A 16667-nucleotide genomic window follows, 5' to 3' on the forward strand; every position below is an offset into this window, starting at 1 on the left:
TGTTAAAATATGAAAGGCGATAGCGACTATAATGTTTGTAAAATTTATAGGATACTTGCACCTATCAAAATCGCGTGTTTTTACAGAATCCCACTGCTAGATTACTTTAAGTTATATGTACCTATTTGGGTAGGCGATTAATAATTATGCAAGAAAATCTTTAACAATTGTATTGATGTTATTAATACAATATTTTTTAAATCTAACTTTTTATGTCGTAAAGTAAATGTTAGTGTACCTACTTCGCTGATCGTATTGATTAAATCTTTGTAAATTTTTCTTAACCGATTTGTTAAAACTATGGATTTAATTGGAAACTTCTACTTAAATTCATAAATAAAAGTTTAAGGTTTAGTAAGTAAGTTTTTTGCCATTTCTTTTTAATTTAAATCTTATGTATCAATAAATTACATTTATTTTAATAGTTCAAATAAATATTAGTAAGTTCGCGAAATAGCTCGTCCGTATTGTTTTACACGTTAGTAGTAGAGCGCGGGAAAGTCCGTCAGAAGTTATGCCCAAGTTTGTTCGCCCCGCCCGCCGCTACGCCCCCTCGCGCCGTCCTGCTCACACCACAACCTAACCGCGAAGCGGTTACTCTGACAAACTTTACAACTTTTAATAACTTTCCATATTTTTCAAGACTGAAATTATATTGCAAGTGTATACTTTTACAAACATCACTCGTAATTAATGCAATGCACCTATTTGTTAGATTCGTGAATAATTATAATTCATCACAGATACTGACTGTGTTACGAATAATTTCATTCAACATGTGTTAAAAAGTCGTAGTTCATTTAAAGTCTCCGAATAAAAATGTCATTCGATGAACATCGCGTTCTGAATTCCACGCATGCTTTGGCCAAATGAAGTGCCACCCCACGAACCAAGCTTTAGACTCAAACATGGAAATCATAATTTTTCATGAGCTCGTTGATAGGTTTTCGCACCGGCCGCGGTTTCCCGCCGCCCCGTGGCCTAATTACCGCCGCCTCGTGATACGTCACCGCGGTAATTCAAAAAAATCCACCTATCCCTCTCCCACCGACTAGTGATGTGCTACAGCGTCTCGTTCCCGCGAGCATTTTTATAAAAACGCAGAGATCGACCGCGACCGTCCCGTTCGTTCCCACTGCGGCTCCGCGCTGCCCGCACCCTTCGTCTCCTTCCCGCTTTTTACGAGACGTAGGGGCCGCCACCCGGGTGGGGGCGGCGACCGCGCGAACGCAAAATATTGACCATCGGAAAAAGTCGCGTCGTATCGCAGTCATCAGTCGAAACTCAGTCCTCGCGAGTACGCGTCCCTTCGCCGCGACTTCGGCACGCGTCGTGAGTCTTCGGCTTGCGGTCTCGGCGAGTCGCCCATTTATTTTTCCGAGTCCCCCGCCCGGCGTCTTGCCCGCACCCAACAAGTGGTGCAGACGGTCGGCCACGGCTCACACGACGTCTCGCGCCCATACTTTGCACAACTTTCCGGAGTGCTCCGTGCCCGCTTTGCCGCGAGTTTGAATTTCGATCGCGTGTTTAAAACTTTTAACGGAGTGTTGTAAAGACTAGTGACGTGACAGAGAACTTTAGTGGCGTGTCGAGAGGTGTTCTAGGGTGAACTGGAGTCGATGCACCTTCCACACGCGAGTCCCCCGACCCCTACGATGGCGGACGTTTACACCCACATCCATGAGTACTATCGGCAGAGTCACGGCGACCTGGTGCAGACGGGTTCACCGGCTGTACTTTGCTCCGCACTGCCTGGTCACTGGCGGTCGAACAAGTCCTTACCCGTGGCGTTTAAGGTTGTCGCCTTGGATGACGTTCAAGACGGCACATTAGTTACTATTAAAGCGGGAAATGATGAAAATGTAATGGCAGAAATGAGGAACTGCACGGCAGTAATGAAGAACCAAGTTGCAAAATTCAATGACCTGAGGTTCGTGGGTCGGAGTGGTCGTGGGAAGTCATTCTCACTTACCATCACCATCAGCAGCTTCCCGAGCCAGGTTGCGACTTATACCAAAGCTATCAAAGTGACAGTTGACGGCCCGCGAGAACCTAGAACTAAACAAAGTAAGTTTTGCAATATTTATTCTTTATACTTATTACATTTTTAAATAAGAACTTAACTAACATTACATTTTGTTATTAACTTTTACTTATACACCAATATAATACCTACACCAAGAGCTATTATTTTTTTTTTAACAAAATATTATTTTTTTTGTTAATACTATCGTCTAATCATACTTATATTTGATTAAGAATAGTTCTTAATTTGTAAAAGAATAATTAGTTCTAAAAGAATTTATTTGGAATTTAGAAAGCTATAAAATACAAACGATGTAACTACTAGATATTTTTTAAATAAAATGAAATGCCCCATATTTTTACGATGTTAGCTAGCAACATATTTCTGAAAGAATTATACCGCCGCACATTCATGCTGTAAATATAAATCAACATCATTTCGCGATTACTGCTTGAAAAATAAACGCCAGAAACCTATAATCTCGAAAAATAAAAAGCATACGTTATAAAAAAAATAATTAAACATAATATGCATAATCTGAAAGATAAATGCGCGCGCGCTGGCCGCCCGCCAGTCCACAGACGATTTTGCGGCTCCAACCATTTGACCACATTTAAAATAGTTTTATATCCATTTGACGGGCGATTAATACAAGCCATTTCGACTCTGAACGATTGTCCATCGCAGTTGGTCATTATAAAATTTTATATCATTTTAACACCTTGAGATTTATTTTTAACCTTATTTTTATGTAAAAAAATATATACATATTTTTAAATATAACTTGCCTTGACGAATTGCAATTTTGACACGACAAATTTTAAATGCAGAAAAATTATAAGTTATCTTTGTCAAAGTCGTAATACAACTGAAAAATTGAATTTTTTCGATTTTATATTTAATTATTAATTAAAATTTGCCATAGCGTATAAAAATCTTGCAATTTACGGAAATCGAACTATTAGCGCAGAAGCAAATTGCTATTACAAATATTTTCCGATAAAAATATAGAATTTATTACCTAAATATATATAAAAACACAAAAAATAATTTAACTTATCTTGTTTTACTTTAAAATAAATATACAGCGTTTCAATAGAAAAATTAATAAAATTTTATGCCTATAACATTCGATGTTATCTATCTAGACTTATTAATTTGACGTGAAATTAACAACAAAATAACAAATTCATATTTCATTATACTTTTGAAATTTAGTGATCATTTATTTTTAAATAATATACAAATGATTACTTATTAAATGTTCAATAAAAGAAACAGGAGCCATTTGGAAAAAAAACAACGATCAAAAAGAACCAGCGACATAAACAACGGTTTTTTCAAAATTTATTCTTGTTTACATTTTTTAAATTAATCTTTAGCCGATCGTTTCATTCCTAAGTCATGTGTGCGGCGTATCTTTATACTGAATATTTTTAAAATTAGCAACTGAGGCGATCTGGACATAAGATTCGTTGATTCTATGCATTTATATAAAAATATTTCAAATAGATGAAACACATGCAACGATTCTGCTTTTATATATTTATCGTGTTATAAAAATCATAATTTTAAAAAAGGAACTCGGCCGCATAACTAGCGCACCCCTTTGTATATAATGAATAATCTCTAGAATGTAGATCAGATAAAAATAAAATTCAACATCTGTACAATTGTAGAAACGTGAGAATCAGTCAATCACGCAGACATTAATTACTTAGTTCTCTTAATCCCTCACAACCGGATAGAAGGCCTGTTACAGAAATAGCTCGATTGTCTTTAAGAGACTTAAGTAGTGTTTTGACGTCGCCTTATAAATTGTTATTGGTGAGAGCTTTTAAAAATAATACTTGATTGAAGACGAGTAGGTCGTTTCGTTACAGAATAATTCTGTTGCTTTCAAATAAAAATTTATACCAACAGTCGAATGTTCTCTCATTATTATTATTATTTTATAAAAAAAATGTTGTTTTTAATTTATGTAACGATACAACAACATACAAAACAATATGATATGTTACGTGTACTTATGTGTTAAATAATGTATGTGTTTATATTATATTGTACATTAAAACTAAAATAGACTTAATACTTAACCTAAGGGCTCATTTTTGCATATTGTATTTATTTCTATAAATATATATTTGATTGTCAATCATTAAAAACCTCATAAAATATGCGACCTTATTTATATTTAGTAGCTATACTACTAATTCTTGGATATACTTAATAGTTGTAAAATTACAATCAATTCTCAAATATACATATGTTTTATCAATTGATACCTATTACGAAAGCGTGAATAAAAAATAACTTTAACTCAACGATCCGTCCATTAATAAATCAAGAACAATTTAAAAAGACGTCTTAAAACCCATCTCAATTAAAGCGAGTCCACAAATCACGCTTGAATCATAACGTTTTGACACCACAAAACTATTTTCGTTACAACGTTCGAGACCGTCTGTATAAACAAACCGATGCGCCCAAACTTTGGTCAATAATAAAAAGACACGCGGAAAAACTAACATCCTTGACGATAAACATCAAAAGCTGAGGATAATAACTCGATCAGTGGCGTCGTGGCTTTATTACCGTGTCTGTATCATTAATAAATGAAATCGTCTTACTATTCAATCGTTTGTATACCAACTTTTGAATATTAAAGTAAAGCTTTAATAATTTGATCTCTTACAATCCGCAATCTTTTGTTTTCAAACCTGGCTTATATTAAAATTTATAAAAACAAACCAATAAAAATATAATTTCCATAAATTATAATCTTGCTTTACTATTTATTCATTCATATAATAAGTGAATAATTCATGAATAAACTAAATTATATGAACTATACGTTGGTTTGTATAATTTAATTGAAAATTTCTCTTGTTCAAATGTGTACCATTTTTAATAATATACCAAATTAGAGTTGCCGTTTTTTTGTCGCGTAGATGTTCATTTCGCCTTTATGGATCTCTGCAGGTCCGTTCAATTTGAAGTTAGATTAACTAATCTTTGTACGACAGCAATACTTTACCCTCGTAAAGCAAACTTTATTAAAATTAATTATTTATCCTTGCTTGTAAATCGATCTCTTGAAAGTAATTCGAAAAAATCACGAGTAAGTGATCAGTTTCGAGTTTAATATGCGACACTTGCTGTACAAGCGGTTACCAAGTTTCATGGTGCGGCCACGGTCGCGTAACAGATGTAAACAATCTCGGGGCCCGTCGTAAAGTCCGTTTGATCTCCCCGCCACCGCCCGCTGCCTCTAAAATATGGATTTTATGTCCCTCCGCTGCTAATACCACATCCACACCCAGCGACCCTCATAACCGACGTATGTGATGAAGTTACCACCGATTTGTTTCCTCATAACTTCAATATTGAAAGGACAGTCGTATACTGGCTTCTTTGAAAATGTGCTTTATTCAGTTCAGCCAAATCTATTATTGCTGATTAATTTAAAATATTCTTTTCAAATATCATTCAATACCCTTCAACAATATTTAATTAGTGTTTACGTTATAATAAATAAGTCAACAAATTTAAAAATTCCATTGCGATTTATTATTAGTGTGTGCCGCGAGTTATAGGACTCAATAATAACGTCTCAGAATAACGCAAGACAATCAAAACTAAAACACAATATAAATGCGGTGTTTGTCATAAGACATCGTCGCCACCCGCCCCGAGTTATGAGCCATAACTCTGATTCCATTTATTCAACACGCGCCCAACACGTCTTCCACATTAATTTACGAGTAACAAACGCTCGCATCTCATTTGAGTTATTTAACGCCTATTTTGACACTTATGTCGGATCGCCTTTGCCTTTGTTATTATCATAGTACCAAAATGATACGCTAATTGAACCATTACAGTACACAGCACTATTTTTAACATAATACGCGTTCGTCATAATTCAAAAACAGAATGTGAAAGCTAAAGCAGTGTATCATAATTAATCCGAAATGTCTTCTAACAGTTAGAACGGCTCTCGTTACCATGTTAATATTCAGAGCCCCGCATGCAAAGGGTTGGGGAACCGAATTTAATTGAATACTGGCATTAACAAATGGAGCGGGCCATTTCCGAGTTCCACATTTAACTTATTATGTACCATGATGGCGGAGCTCTTCAGCCGGATTGCCACGTGACAGCGCGACGGGCCATCCATCACGTTCTTAATTTAAAATACCCGCGATTTGGGAAACGTTCGCCCGAACACTCGCTAATCACGAATCGGTACGGATTGTATACACAAAAATAAAGTGATAGCTTTCGTAAACTTGCTTAGTACGTCATAAAAAAACAAAAGCGTATGATCAAGAGCAATCTGGATAACGAATGAATTTAGGCTAACTACTTAAAAACTTGTGCAACATTAAACATCAGACGAAGAGTCACTAAACAATGTTCAGTAATTCAAAACAAGTTGACGAAGTGCTCGTAAATAGTTAATCTCGTAATAAAAATGTCGATACACCTGATCGCATCGATTGAGATGACTCGCGACCGGATTAAAAACGATCATAAAACGAAAATAGACGTCGCCAGTGGCGTCTTCAGTAGCCTATCGATTAAACAAATAAAAAAGCGTTTCGCTAGCTGAAAGGCGAAAGGCAACGTGATGGTGGAGGGTCGTAAAAACGTATAGCACAGAGATGCCGGCTAACTGCAGTAGTAAACCGGTCGTTTTGTATACAAGCCCCTTGTTATAGTCGGCGGGCGCGGTAAACAGTGTGCTGGCCGTGTGTCGCCGCCTTTACTACCTTGCCTTTGTGAGTTGTGATTGCGACTCCTTACGGAAATTCCCGAAGTTTGACCTCGACATAAGTGCGTCCTTAATTCTTATGTCTAATTTATCTAATACGTTCCACGTATAAAAAGTCGATATATTAAAATATAAAAAAAGTTCCTATGTGATCAATTCTAAATATTTATTGTCTTTGTTTCAGATTATGGTTATGGTCATCCTGGTGCATTCAATCCATTTCTATTGAATCCCGGATGGCTAGATGCAGCATATCTGAACTATGCGTGGGCAGATTACTTTAGGCCACCTCAATTAAGAGATCAGACACTAGTAAAAGGTAAGATATCAATTTTCAATCATAAAAACGTGGCATGTGTAGTAAAAAGAAAATTGTGAAATAAAAAGAAAAATATAGGGCAATAACGGTATTCCCTTTCGAAAAAGGGGCGCGACTTCGCATTTTTGATTTAATTAAATTATGATGTTTTCGGAACTATTGCTGGACGTCCATGCAAATATAAACCTGCAATTTATAGAGCTCAAAACAGATATTTGCCATTCCGTGATTCCTACTAAACTTCCGATCGAAGGATTATTTGGCATTCGTTAATTTAAAAATTCCCGATTTAGCAAACAACACTCGAAAACATGTTGCTCGCAACGGAACCACCCCTCAAGGCCGTACAACGCAAAGGCTCAAATAAAAGAAGCGGCTCTTGAGCGCTGCAAAACAACACCGGTCCGACCGAAGCAAAACCACCCGCTGAAGTCCGTTCGTCGGGGGAAGTGGGGGTGCAGAACGGAAAAAGTATAAAAAGCGCCACCTTCACGTTCGAGAGAGTGTGGAGTCAATTTTATTCCAATGTAGGCGACCGCGCCACCAGCCACTTTTTGTTTCCGACGCTGAAACGCGAGGAGCGTTGTACTCAAACACCTACCGACTTTTATTAAACCTAAGCTTGGTTCATTTTCACAAAGCGATACGCTTAACTTTGCAATTTGTATTCAAATACCTCTGCAGCTTGCTTTACAGTCCCTATGTCTTCGCAACGTTTTAATAAAATCACCAATTTAAAATATTGCTGAAAATTCGTGATAACATTTAAACAGTCTGTAATCATTACTATACAATAACGCATTAAAGTTCAAAATAAGGAAATAAAATTCATCATTAAATCGCTATCTATGTTAAAATTAATTAAACATCATAGTTATCGCATAGCAGTTTCAAATCTGAACGTCGGGATCACCTCAATCAGGCGCGACGCCGATATTGGCCCCCACCTCACCAAATTACCCCCTAGTTACGACCCCACCCACCCCCTTTGCCTTTTAAAGTGGTCTGCGCACCACTGCCACTGCTGCAAATATAAAAAGTGTAAAAGAGATACGAGCGCTGCACCACCTCCGAGCTCTTTGTGGCCCAATCTGCGCCTCCATCGTGTCCTTTTTATGCGCCCGCTTCTCTTACACTTATCGAGAATCAAAGCTCACAGCTACAAGAACTTTTGAACACTGTTGCTAATGAAAATTTCACGTTTCGAGTCCTCTTTGTCAGCCGTGCACGGAGATAACGAACTTCCTTATCGCGATAGAACCGGCTTTGTACCGAACATGTGTCCGTTGCAACACCTCACACGTGCCGCGCATTGCTAATGCGGTTTCCAGACTGAGAACACAGAGGAGACATATCGAGTAAAATTAAGGTAGAATGTCGTGTCTGGATCGTAAAGAGCGGCGTTGTGTTCGGATAAATAAATATTGCACCCTCACCCTCCTAATATCGTACTAAAAAAACATCCCTTTCGATGAAGCCGCCTTTAAACGCCTACAGATTGTACATTATCCTTAGTACGATTATGCACCCTCGTTGTTCAGGGAATCATCAGAGTGCCCGCGTGCCTCTGGCAGTCCCCAGGGGCTCGTCTCTCATATAACGTCATGTTGTCAAATCAGACAGCAGAAGCTGTAGAACAAAGTATTTATTTTATTATATTACTAATACAATTTTCTTTTGTCCACAGGTGGTGCTACACCAATAACAACGCCGCCAGTAGCATTGCCAGGAGGAGAACTATTTCCGTTCCCACCGGCGATGGCAAGTTTGCCATCGGGGGGACTAATTCCACCGCCCGGTGCATTCCTTCCACCAAATGGCTTATTACCATTCCCACCTCACCCTGCGGAGCTCGCATTGAAGACGCTACCGCCAGAACTAACATTAAAGAATGGCATCAATCCTTACGATGCTCTGAGGCACTTACAGAGCAATGTTTCTTCGATGGACACTTCTAGTGCACGTTTGTCTCCTACGAGCAGTAGACAAAGTGGAAGTCCAAGAAGTATTGTGAACGCGAGCCCAAGATCGAAGGCCGATTCTAAATCGGAAGTGAATTCCACACACGAGGCGACAATATCCGACGAGTCAGACGAAGAACAAATCGAAGTAGTGAAATCCGCTTTCCACCCAACGAGGCCGGCGAATGTTGAGCTTCAAGAGATGAAACAAGTTCAGGCCGCCGATTCTACGGTATCTGACCGACCACGAATGCGAAATGAACTAAAAGCGACATCCCAACGCACAACACGTGTCCTTTCCACTAGTCCGACGTCAACCAAAATTACAAACGGTTCGATATCAACGCACAAATCTGTATGGCGACCATATTGACATTTTTAGTGTAAGTGACTTTATATCCGTGTGAAACGGTGTTATTGAAATGTGATAAAACGAGCTTGTAAATATTGTATTATTAAATTAAATTCAGATATTTATTAATAGAGATAGATATTTAGTTGATACCGACTTCGGTGACAGGAGTCGTAGTAATGTAAAAATATGTAATGACTGTTACGGGCGTTGTTAAAGCTTTTAAATATAAATAGATTACATTAAAGTTATTTGAATGTTAATAATGTAGATACTTTAATTACTTACGTAGATATACTTTTAATGTGTAATATTATATTAATCTTTCACATTGACTGATTATTCAATTTAGCAGCAAAGATAGGAGCCCGATTTATTTGTATAAACTGTAAATGTGTCTATTAATAATGTACATTCGAGTAAAATTCGATAAGCAAGTGTACATACGAGTATGTAGAGATCCGTGATAAAAAATGATTTCAGAAAAAATGTACTGTATTTTATTTATAGAAACAACTTCAGCCCTCTACTAAAAATTATATATAATAAAACAAAAATATCCTCAAAAAAATGACATCAATTAATATACTCCTTAATTTTAGAATCAATTTATTAATTACTAAATTTCGTTGCGATTAAGTTATTGAAATACTAACACTGTTGTTTTAGCCTCAACCTCATTACTTTAATTTTTTTTATTGAATTAAAATGATATATAAATCTTAGTCCTTAGTCATCATCATAGCACAGATAAAAAATAAAATAATATATATATATATATAGCGTAAAAGGTGAATTATCTCTATAAATATCTCTCCAATATTTTTAATAATTAAAAATTAAATAAGAATTTTCAGGGAATACGTTAAATGAATACAAAAAACCAACAATATATTACATTTATTAAAATTGATCATTCTGCGAAAACATTGGAACGGACTGAGTATTATCATACGATATAATTGCTTGTATCAAATGTACAATTCAACTAATTAATATTCGAATTGATCACGATAACTCTGCTAATATTTCTAATGTTACAAATGGTACTATAAAGACAACCATCCGAGACTGTTTATGTTATTTGGACACAACGTGCAATGCACGTGTATGGTTACTACGAACGCTATTCCATTAGTGTGTGTGCGACTTTATGCGAGTATTTCATTGATGTTAATTTATTTCAACGGGACCGCTCGCATTAAGGAAATTACGTAAGAAAAAAAAATACTTACATAAAACTACACATGACATACTCCAATTACTAGTTTTCGCTCAGTATTGGAAATTCAGTCTTGATCATTCTTGGAATTTGATTTGAGGAAAACAAATATGATGGCATGCTTCGAATATTTTGATTTCTATTCCTATTTCCAATTTTTTCTTTAATGTCAATATTTAAGCAAGTCAATTAACACAAAAAAGGAAATCAGCTGACAAATAAAGGAGGACGGATACTGAATTATTATGTCTTTGCCTATTTATATAAATACATTATCTAACACAAGCTCATTATCATCATCTACATTCTTTCTCACAAACTATTGACATATATATTTTAACACTTTAGGATACAAGTCAAGTGATTCCATTTCATAATACCCAAAAGTATAACAGAATAAAGATATTTAGAAATAGGCAATATGTATTATAAAAATATACTAATAAATAACACAAAATACAAAGCTTCATTTCAACTCGAATGTTCATCAGGGAAGGTAAAATTTGTCGAGGTGCGTGGTGTGGTGCAGAGAAGCGATGGCGTGGCGCTATCAATTGTGTTTGCGCCCGAGCTGATCCGGTTAGCTGATTGCAGCCCTGCGCCCCGCGGTCAGCCGCCCGCTCCTCAAACAACGCCCAGCTCACAGAGATTTACTAAATACTGGATGAGATGTACTATAGGTTAATGTTTAAATAGTATGTGTGAGAATTAGAATCAAGGGCGCATCCATTTCTAAATTTTTATTAATATGCCTAATATCTGCGCCTTATATCAATTAGCCTATTTATGAACATCTACTACTACTTTACTACTCGTTATAAACATCTCCTAAATTTATTTGGTTTACAGATTAGATTGTAACTCGAAAATTATTTATTTAGAGGAGGAACGTGTTAACCTTGACAGTAGCATACGTTTAACAACTGAGAACTTTTTAATGTAATCAACAATAAATTAGCTCGAATATACTCTTCATTCCAATCAACATAATATTTATACTTTAACGATGATCATTATTTTATATAGGTTTTTAAAATTAAAGCTTGATCTTGTCTTATCCAGCACTGATTCACGTGGGACGCGCAATGAATAGAGGTTCCTCATTATGCTGCCTTTGATTCGTATCTCAGGCGTCGACTTTATGATTCGCTTTTTGGCGAAAACGAGTCCATACATCACGGCCATCCTATTTGGATGTATTAAAAAGCTGTGGCCAGACGGCCGGCCTGCGTCAGTGGATGTATTTTGAGTTTAAAATTTTGTTTGAGCGGCTTCAATGCGTCGTGATTATTCAGTGCATATTTTAAAGATTCAAAACTACACGAGTCTCTTTATACGATGCTAAATTTATACATTGATATTATAAATATCTTAGTTGTGCTGTGTTATACTATGTTCACACATCGTTGTTTATCATTATATATATTACTTCTATCATCAATGACACGATGTCCATGAAACATTATGATAAAATTATTAAGAACAATACTTTCCCCATTTCTTTTCAATGACCATTTTATTATTTATTTCAAATTCACTATTGCATATTATCCTTATTTAAAACTTAACAATCAAAGAATTAGGTTATACAGATATAACCTAATTCTTTTATTCTATTTTTTTAAATAAATAGAATGTACTTTATTTAAAAAATTCAATTAGATTTTCACTAAAAATTGTACTCCTAAAAAGGTTTTACTCATTCTACATTACTTTATCCGTTATGGAACTGCGGCTTAAGCGCTCGCCCGCGGGCCGGACTCGACATCGCATATCGATAAGATTGCCACGTGCTTTTATTGTACCGACCGGGGAAGACCCAACAAAAATCGAAATGGAACCTTTTCTAAATACAAGCGAGCCTGCTATCCGACGTGGAAGTGTGCGATTTTTATTATTGTTTGATAAAATCCTTTATTTTTACAGTATTGTAGAGATAGTCTAAAAGGCGTATAATAGACATATATGCGACGCAAGTCTAAGTTTTAGTAAATGTACGAAATACAAACCGTTACAATTTATCATCAAAAGCAAAGAAAATTAAAGAACGTTTTAATAATAATAATTAACTTTATAATGTTTGAATGCAGTTTCTCAACTTTATTTTCAATTATATAATCTTAATAAATTACAGATAAAAAATCTTTATGTCAAAAAAATAGTTTTTATGTTTCTTTTTTTTTATTCATCATTAGCATTGTTATTGTTGTTATTGACTCTTATGACGATTGCCGTGCTGATAAACATCGTGCCGAAAAAATACATGTTGCGGATGAGAATCTACTATTCGTACCCACCATTGCATATATAACCATCCGGCAATGGAACACCGTAAAGTAATGAAACCTTCTTCTTAAAATAGAAGGCTTTTCGCTACCAATAGGACTTATACAGGCTGTGACTGTAATTGATATTTAAATTATTTATTTAATTATTATTATATGAACGTGAAACCCAGTTCAATTTAACAAACTTTATTAAATTTCCTCCATAAGAATATTTAACAAATTTACTAATAAATAAGGCACATTATTCTATTCAAAAATTTAGGTATCATATCTCATCATCATATATCATCATATCAATCATATATCATCAATATTGACTGTATACTCGTTCGGTACTAACCACTTTTTAGTTATACCAACACATTCTAATGCTTATGTAATAAATGAAAACATATCGATTTTGTTTTGCTATGTTTCCGAGGTTTCCAGGAGACAAATTGCACTAATATATAACGGTAATTATACGTTCCTTATTCTTTTCCGGTCCCACTTCGACTATTCCTTACAAAAATTCATTCAATTTAACCATAACAGGATAGTTCTACTTATTTAAACGATTACGATACGAGTCCGATCCAACTTTAACCGAACCGAATCTAAATTTAACGAATAGGCAAATTTTGAGCAACGATTGTGTTTCGATTTGATTGCGTAAACTGTTGATTTCTTAATGGAATTGGGGCACAGTAATTACAGTCACAAAATATGATTTTTGATCAAAATATTAAAAACGGTTACATTGTTGATGTTTATCGGTGGTGTTATCCACTTATCCTAAAGTGGGTCATTACTCCATCTGATTTACTAAAATATATAAATATCATACACGTAGATTAAGAGTTAAAAATTGGTAATTACATTGTGAAAGATCCATCTGCACGATTGGCTGTCATTTTTATGTAATAGGTAGCTCGTCGAGCAAATGGGTCACCTGATCGTAAGTAGTACCTAGACTCGTGAGTAACGCGTGACTTTAGAAACTAAGATGATATGTCCTTCAAATCGTAAAACACCAAAACTATTTATTGCTGTATAGCGGTAGAATATATGATGGGTGATACTCAAACACAAAACCCTACCACCATTATAATTTTTTTTACGAATGCATAAAAAAAAACAGTTCCATATATAGATCGGAATAGGAAGACAACCGTCTAAGTATATACAGCCGACTTACATGAAGTATTATTTGAACTATCATTCGACATCGAGTTATAAGTACGAGTAGGTATTATGGAATAGCACTGCAGATATATCGATAAGATCGTTTTACGTGGTTTTATTGTTTCAGTTACAGGAGATGGTCCGCAGCGCTCCGGGCGCCTTTACGTTGGAAAAAATTTAAATGGAACATTTTTGATGCAAGTACGAGTCACACATTTGAACAGGAGGTCTCACACATGTGAACGTTTACACACTTGTCCCATATAACGATATATATATTTTACTGATATATATATATATTTTTAACATTCATGTTTTCTATTTGTGGATATACTCTCTGAACATACTTTATAACCTTTCTAAGTTTAGATTTTTATTTTGTATTTGTATTTGTGGAACATTATTGTATAGATGTCAGTAGATTAAAAATAAGAATAAATCAAACAAAGAAAATCTCCAAATATTATATTATTTTTAAATAAGGAATCTAGGGAGCATAAAATTATTCGTCCTAAGAAGATAAAAAATGCCAAATAGTAAATATAATATTTTTAATATATTTTTTAATTACACAAATACCTTGAATTGTATTTATTCAGCTTATTGAAAAAAATATTTTAATAAATACGGCTCACTAATCCTTTAAGATTATAATATAAATATTTAGAAAGCATATATTCAACCAATAATCAAAAATCAAACGCACCTATGATTATTAGATAACAGACATATATAATAGAACACGTGTGTTATGTACACACGTGTTCTATTTACTACCTAACCTAATTATACGGCCTGTATACGGGCTTCTCATACGTGTTATACTGCGATCATCGCTACCGCCTTTACTGTAAGCATTGTCCATGATATAGAAATTTCCTACATCGCACATCACCTCATCTGCTTTCAACCTAAAACAATTAAAAATGAAAGCTTCTAATAACGCAATTATACTACATCGCCCACTCGTAAATGTACAGGGGATGACAGAAAATCGACTGGACAATGGTATAGAAAGAAATCACGCCGATAAAATTTTAATGCCTGTATAAAAAGGCAATAAATTTGATTTACGCGCCCCTGGCCTACGTAAAACGGGGTAATATCGAAAAATAACATGAGATAATGTTGGCTTACAGAGTGGGGTGGCTCGGGTCGGATTAGACGATATTTGCGTCCGGGATGTGTGGCCTTGGTTGTCGCGTTGGCTGTCCCGATGCGTTATCCCACATTTATAATCTACTGATTGAATCTTGTTGTCTTAAAAAGCATATTTTATGTTGATTATACAATATCAAATTCAAATATATCAACAACAAAAAAATATATAAATTATTGTTAAAGGTACTTGAATTAATAGAACTACAAGAAATATTAATAGAAAGTTATCATATATATAATTAATTTTATAATTAAATTAAAATAGGCTTATGATTAAATTTTTTATATTGCTTATGATTAATATATACAGTTTTTTTTTTTGCAATGTATCATGCTGATTTTATATTTCTTTGTAACTTTCTGATAATTAAATAATAAATATTATTGAAATATAAGATTCTTCTTTGCGTATGTGCATTTCGACTGTTTATATAAAATTCATTATAAAAAACCTCATTTAATAAACAATGGTTACTTTGTCACATTAATTTGATTTAAATACAGATCTCAAAACATAAATTTTAATCTAGAGCCGCATATAATGGTACAGTTTATATATAAATAGGTAGTTAAGTTAGATGACTTTCATAACCTTTTCATAGAAAATATATTTAACAAAACCTAAATTCTTAATTACATTTCATATACTCTGTACACATTATTGACCCAAAACTAACGATGTTAAAATCAATGACGCCACTTATTTAGACAGCTTGGCACAAATAAAAGCCAGAATAAAAAAATAAAAAAATAAACAGTTATAAAATCTCATAAAGTAATAGACACTCGAAAAACATTACTCTTCTTCAACGGTAGTCGGGTAAAAATAATTTTAACATCGCAATTTAATGTATCAAAATCGGTTACCATAGTTTCAGCTTCGAAGTTGAATCTCTAAACGAGTGCAGTCCAACGTGATTCATTTTACGCTACCAAACGCAATACTGAGTTCCGTGTACATCAATGGCCCGGTATTCGAACTTTTTAGACGAAAGCAAATCATCCCAATCGTATATAACATTTTTTGTTATATTTATTTCAGACAGACATTTTATTTATTTACTTGGTGGTAGGGCTGTGAAAACCCGTCTGAGTAGGTACCACCCCCTCATTTAATATGCTACAGCCAAACAGCAATACTGTATTGTTCCGGTTTAAATGGTGACTCAGCCAGTGTAACTACCGACAAGAGCGATATAGCATCTTAGCTCCCAAGGTTGTCGGTTCAATGGTGTTGTGTAAGGAATGGTTAATATTTGTGACAACGCCAATGGCTATGGGCGGTGGTGACCAGTTACCATCAAGTGGCCGATTTGTTCGTCCTCGCCTAACTATTACATAGAAAAAAGTCAGCCAATCGTGCAAATTAAAATAGGCCAACAAAAGTTTGAGTTTCG

General features: G+C 34.9%; 1 protein-coding gene across 1 annotated transcript; it reads left to right on the forward strand.

Moving 5' to 3' along the window:
- The first annotated feature begins 1316 nt into the window (after nucleotides 1–1316).
- LOC125069926 (segmentation protein Runt) lies at nucleotides 1317–9456 on the forward strand. The gene is made up of 3 exons (XM_047679552.1): nucleotides 1317–2067; nucleotides 6988–7122; nucleotides 8810–9456. Exons 1-3 carry the CDS (start codon nucleotides 1620–1622, stop codon nucleotides 9454–9456), a joined length of 1230 nt encoding a protein of 409 aa, XP_047535508.1. The 5' UTR covers nucleotides 1317–1619.
- The last annotated feature ends 7211 nt before the right edge of the window (nucleotides 9457–16667 follow it).

Source organism: Vanessa atalanta, chromosome 16, assembly GCF_905147765.1.
Source record: "Vanessa atalanta chromosome 16, ilVanAtal1.2, whole genome shotgun sequence".
Classification (NCBI taxonomy): Eukaryota; Metazoa; Arthropoda; class Insecta; order Lepidoptera; family Nymphalidae; genus Vanessa; species Vanessa atalanta.

Bases quoted from the DNA above. Each gene is read 5' to 3' on its own strand.
- LOC125069926 (XM_047679552.1), top strand. From the start codon at position 1,620: ATGCACCTTCCACACGCGAGTCCCCCGACCCCTACGATGGCGGACGTT. The intron at 2,068-6,987 runs GTAAGTTTTGCA...TCTTTGTTTCAG, and splicing joins AGAACCTAGAACTAAACAAA to ATTATGGTTATGGTCATCCT. The intron at 7,123-8,809 runs GTAAGATATCAA...TTTTGTCCACAG, and splicing joins AGATCAGACACTAGTAAAAG to GTGGTGCTACACCAATAACA.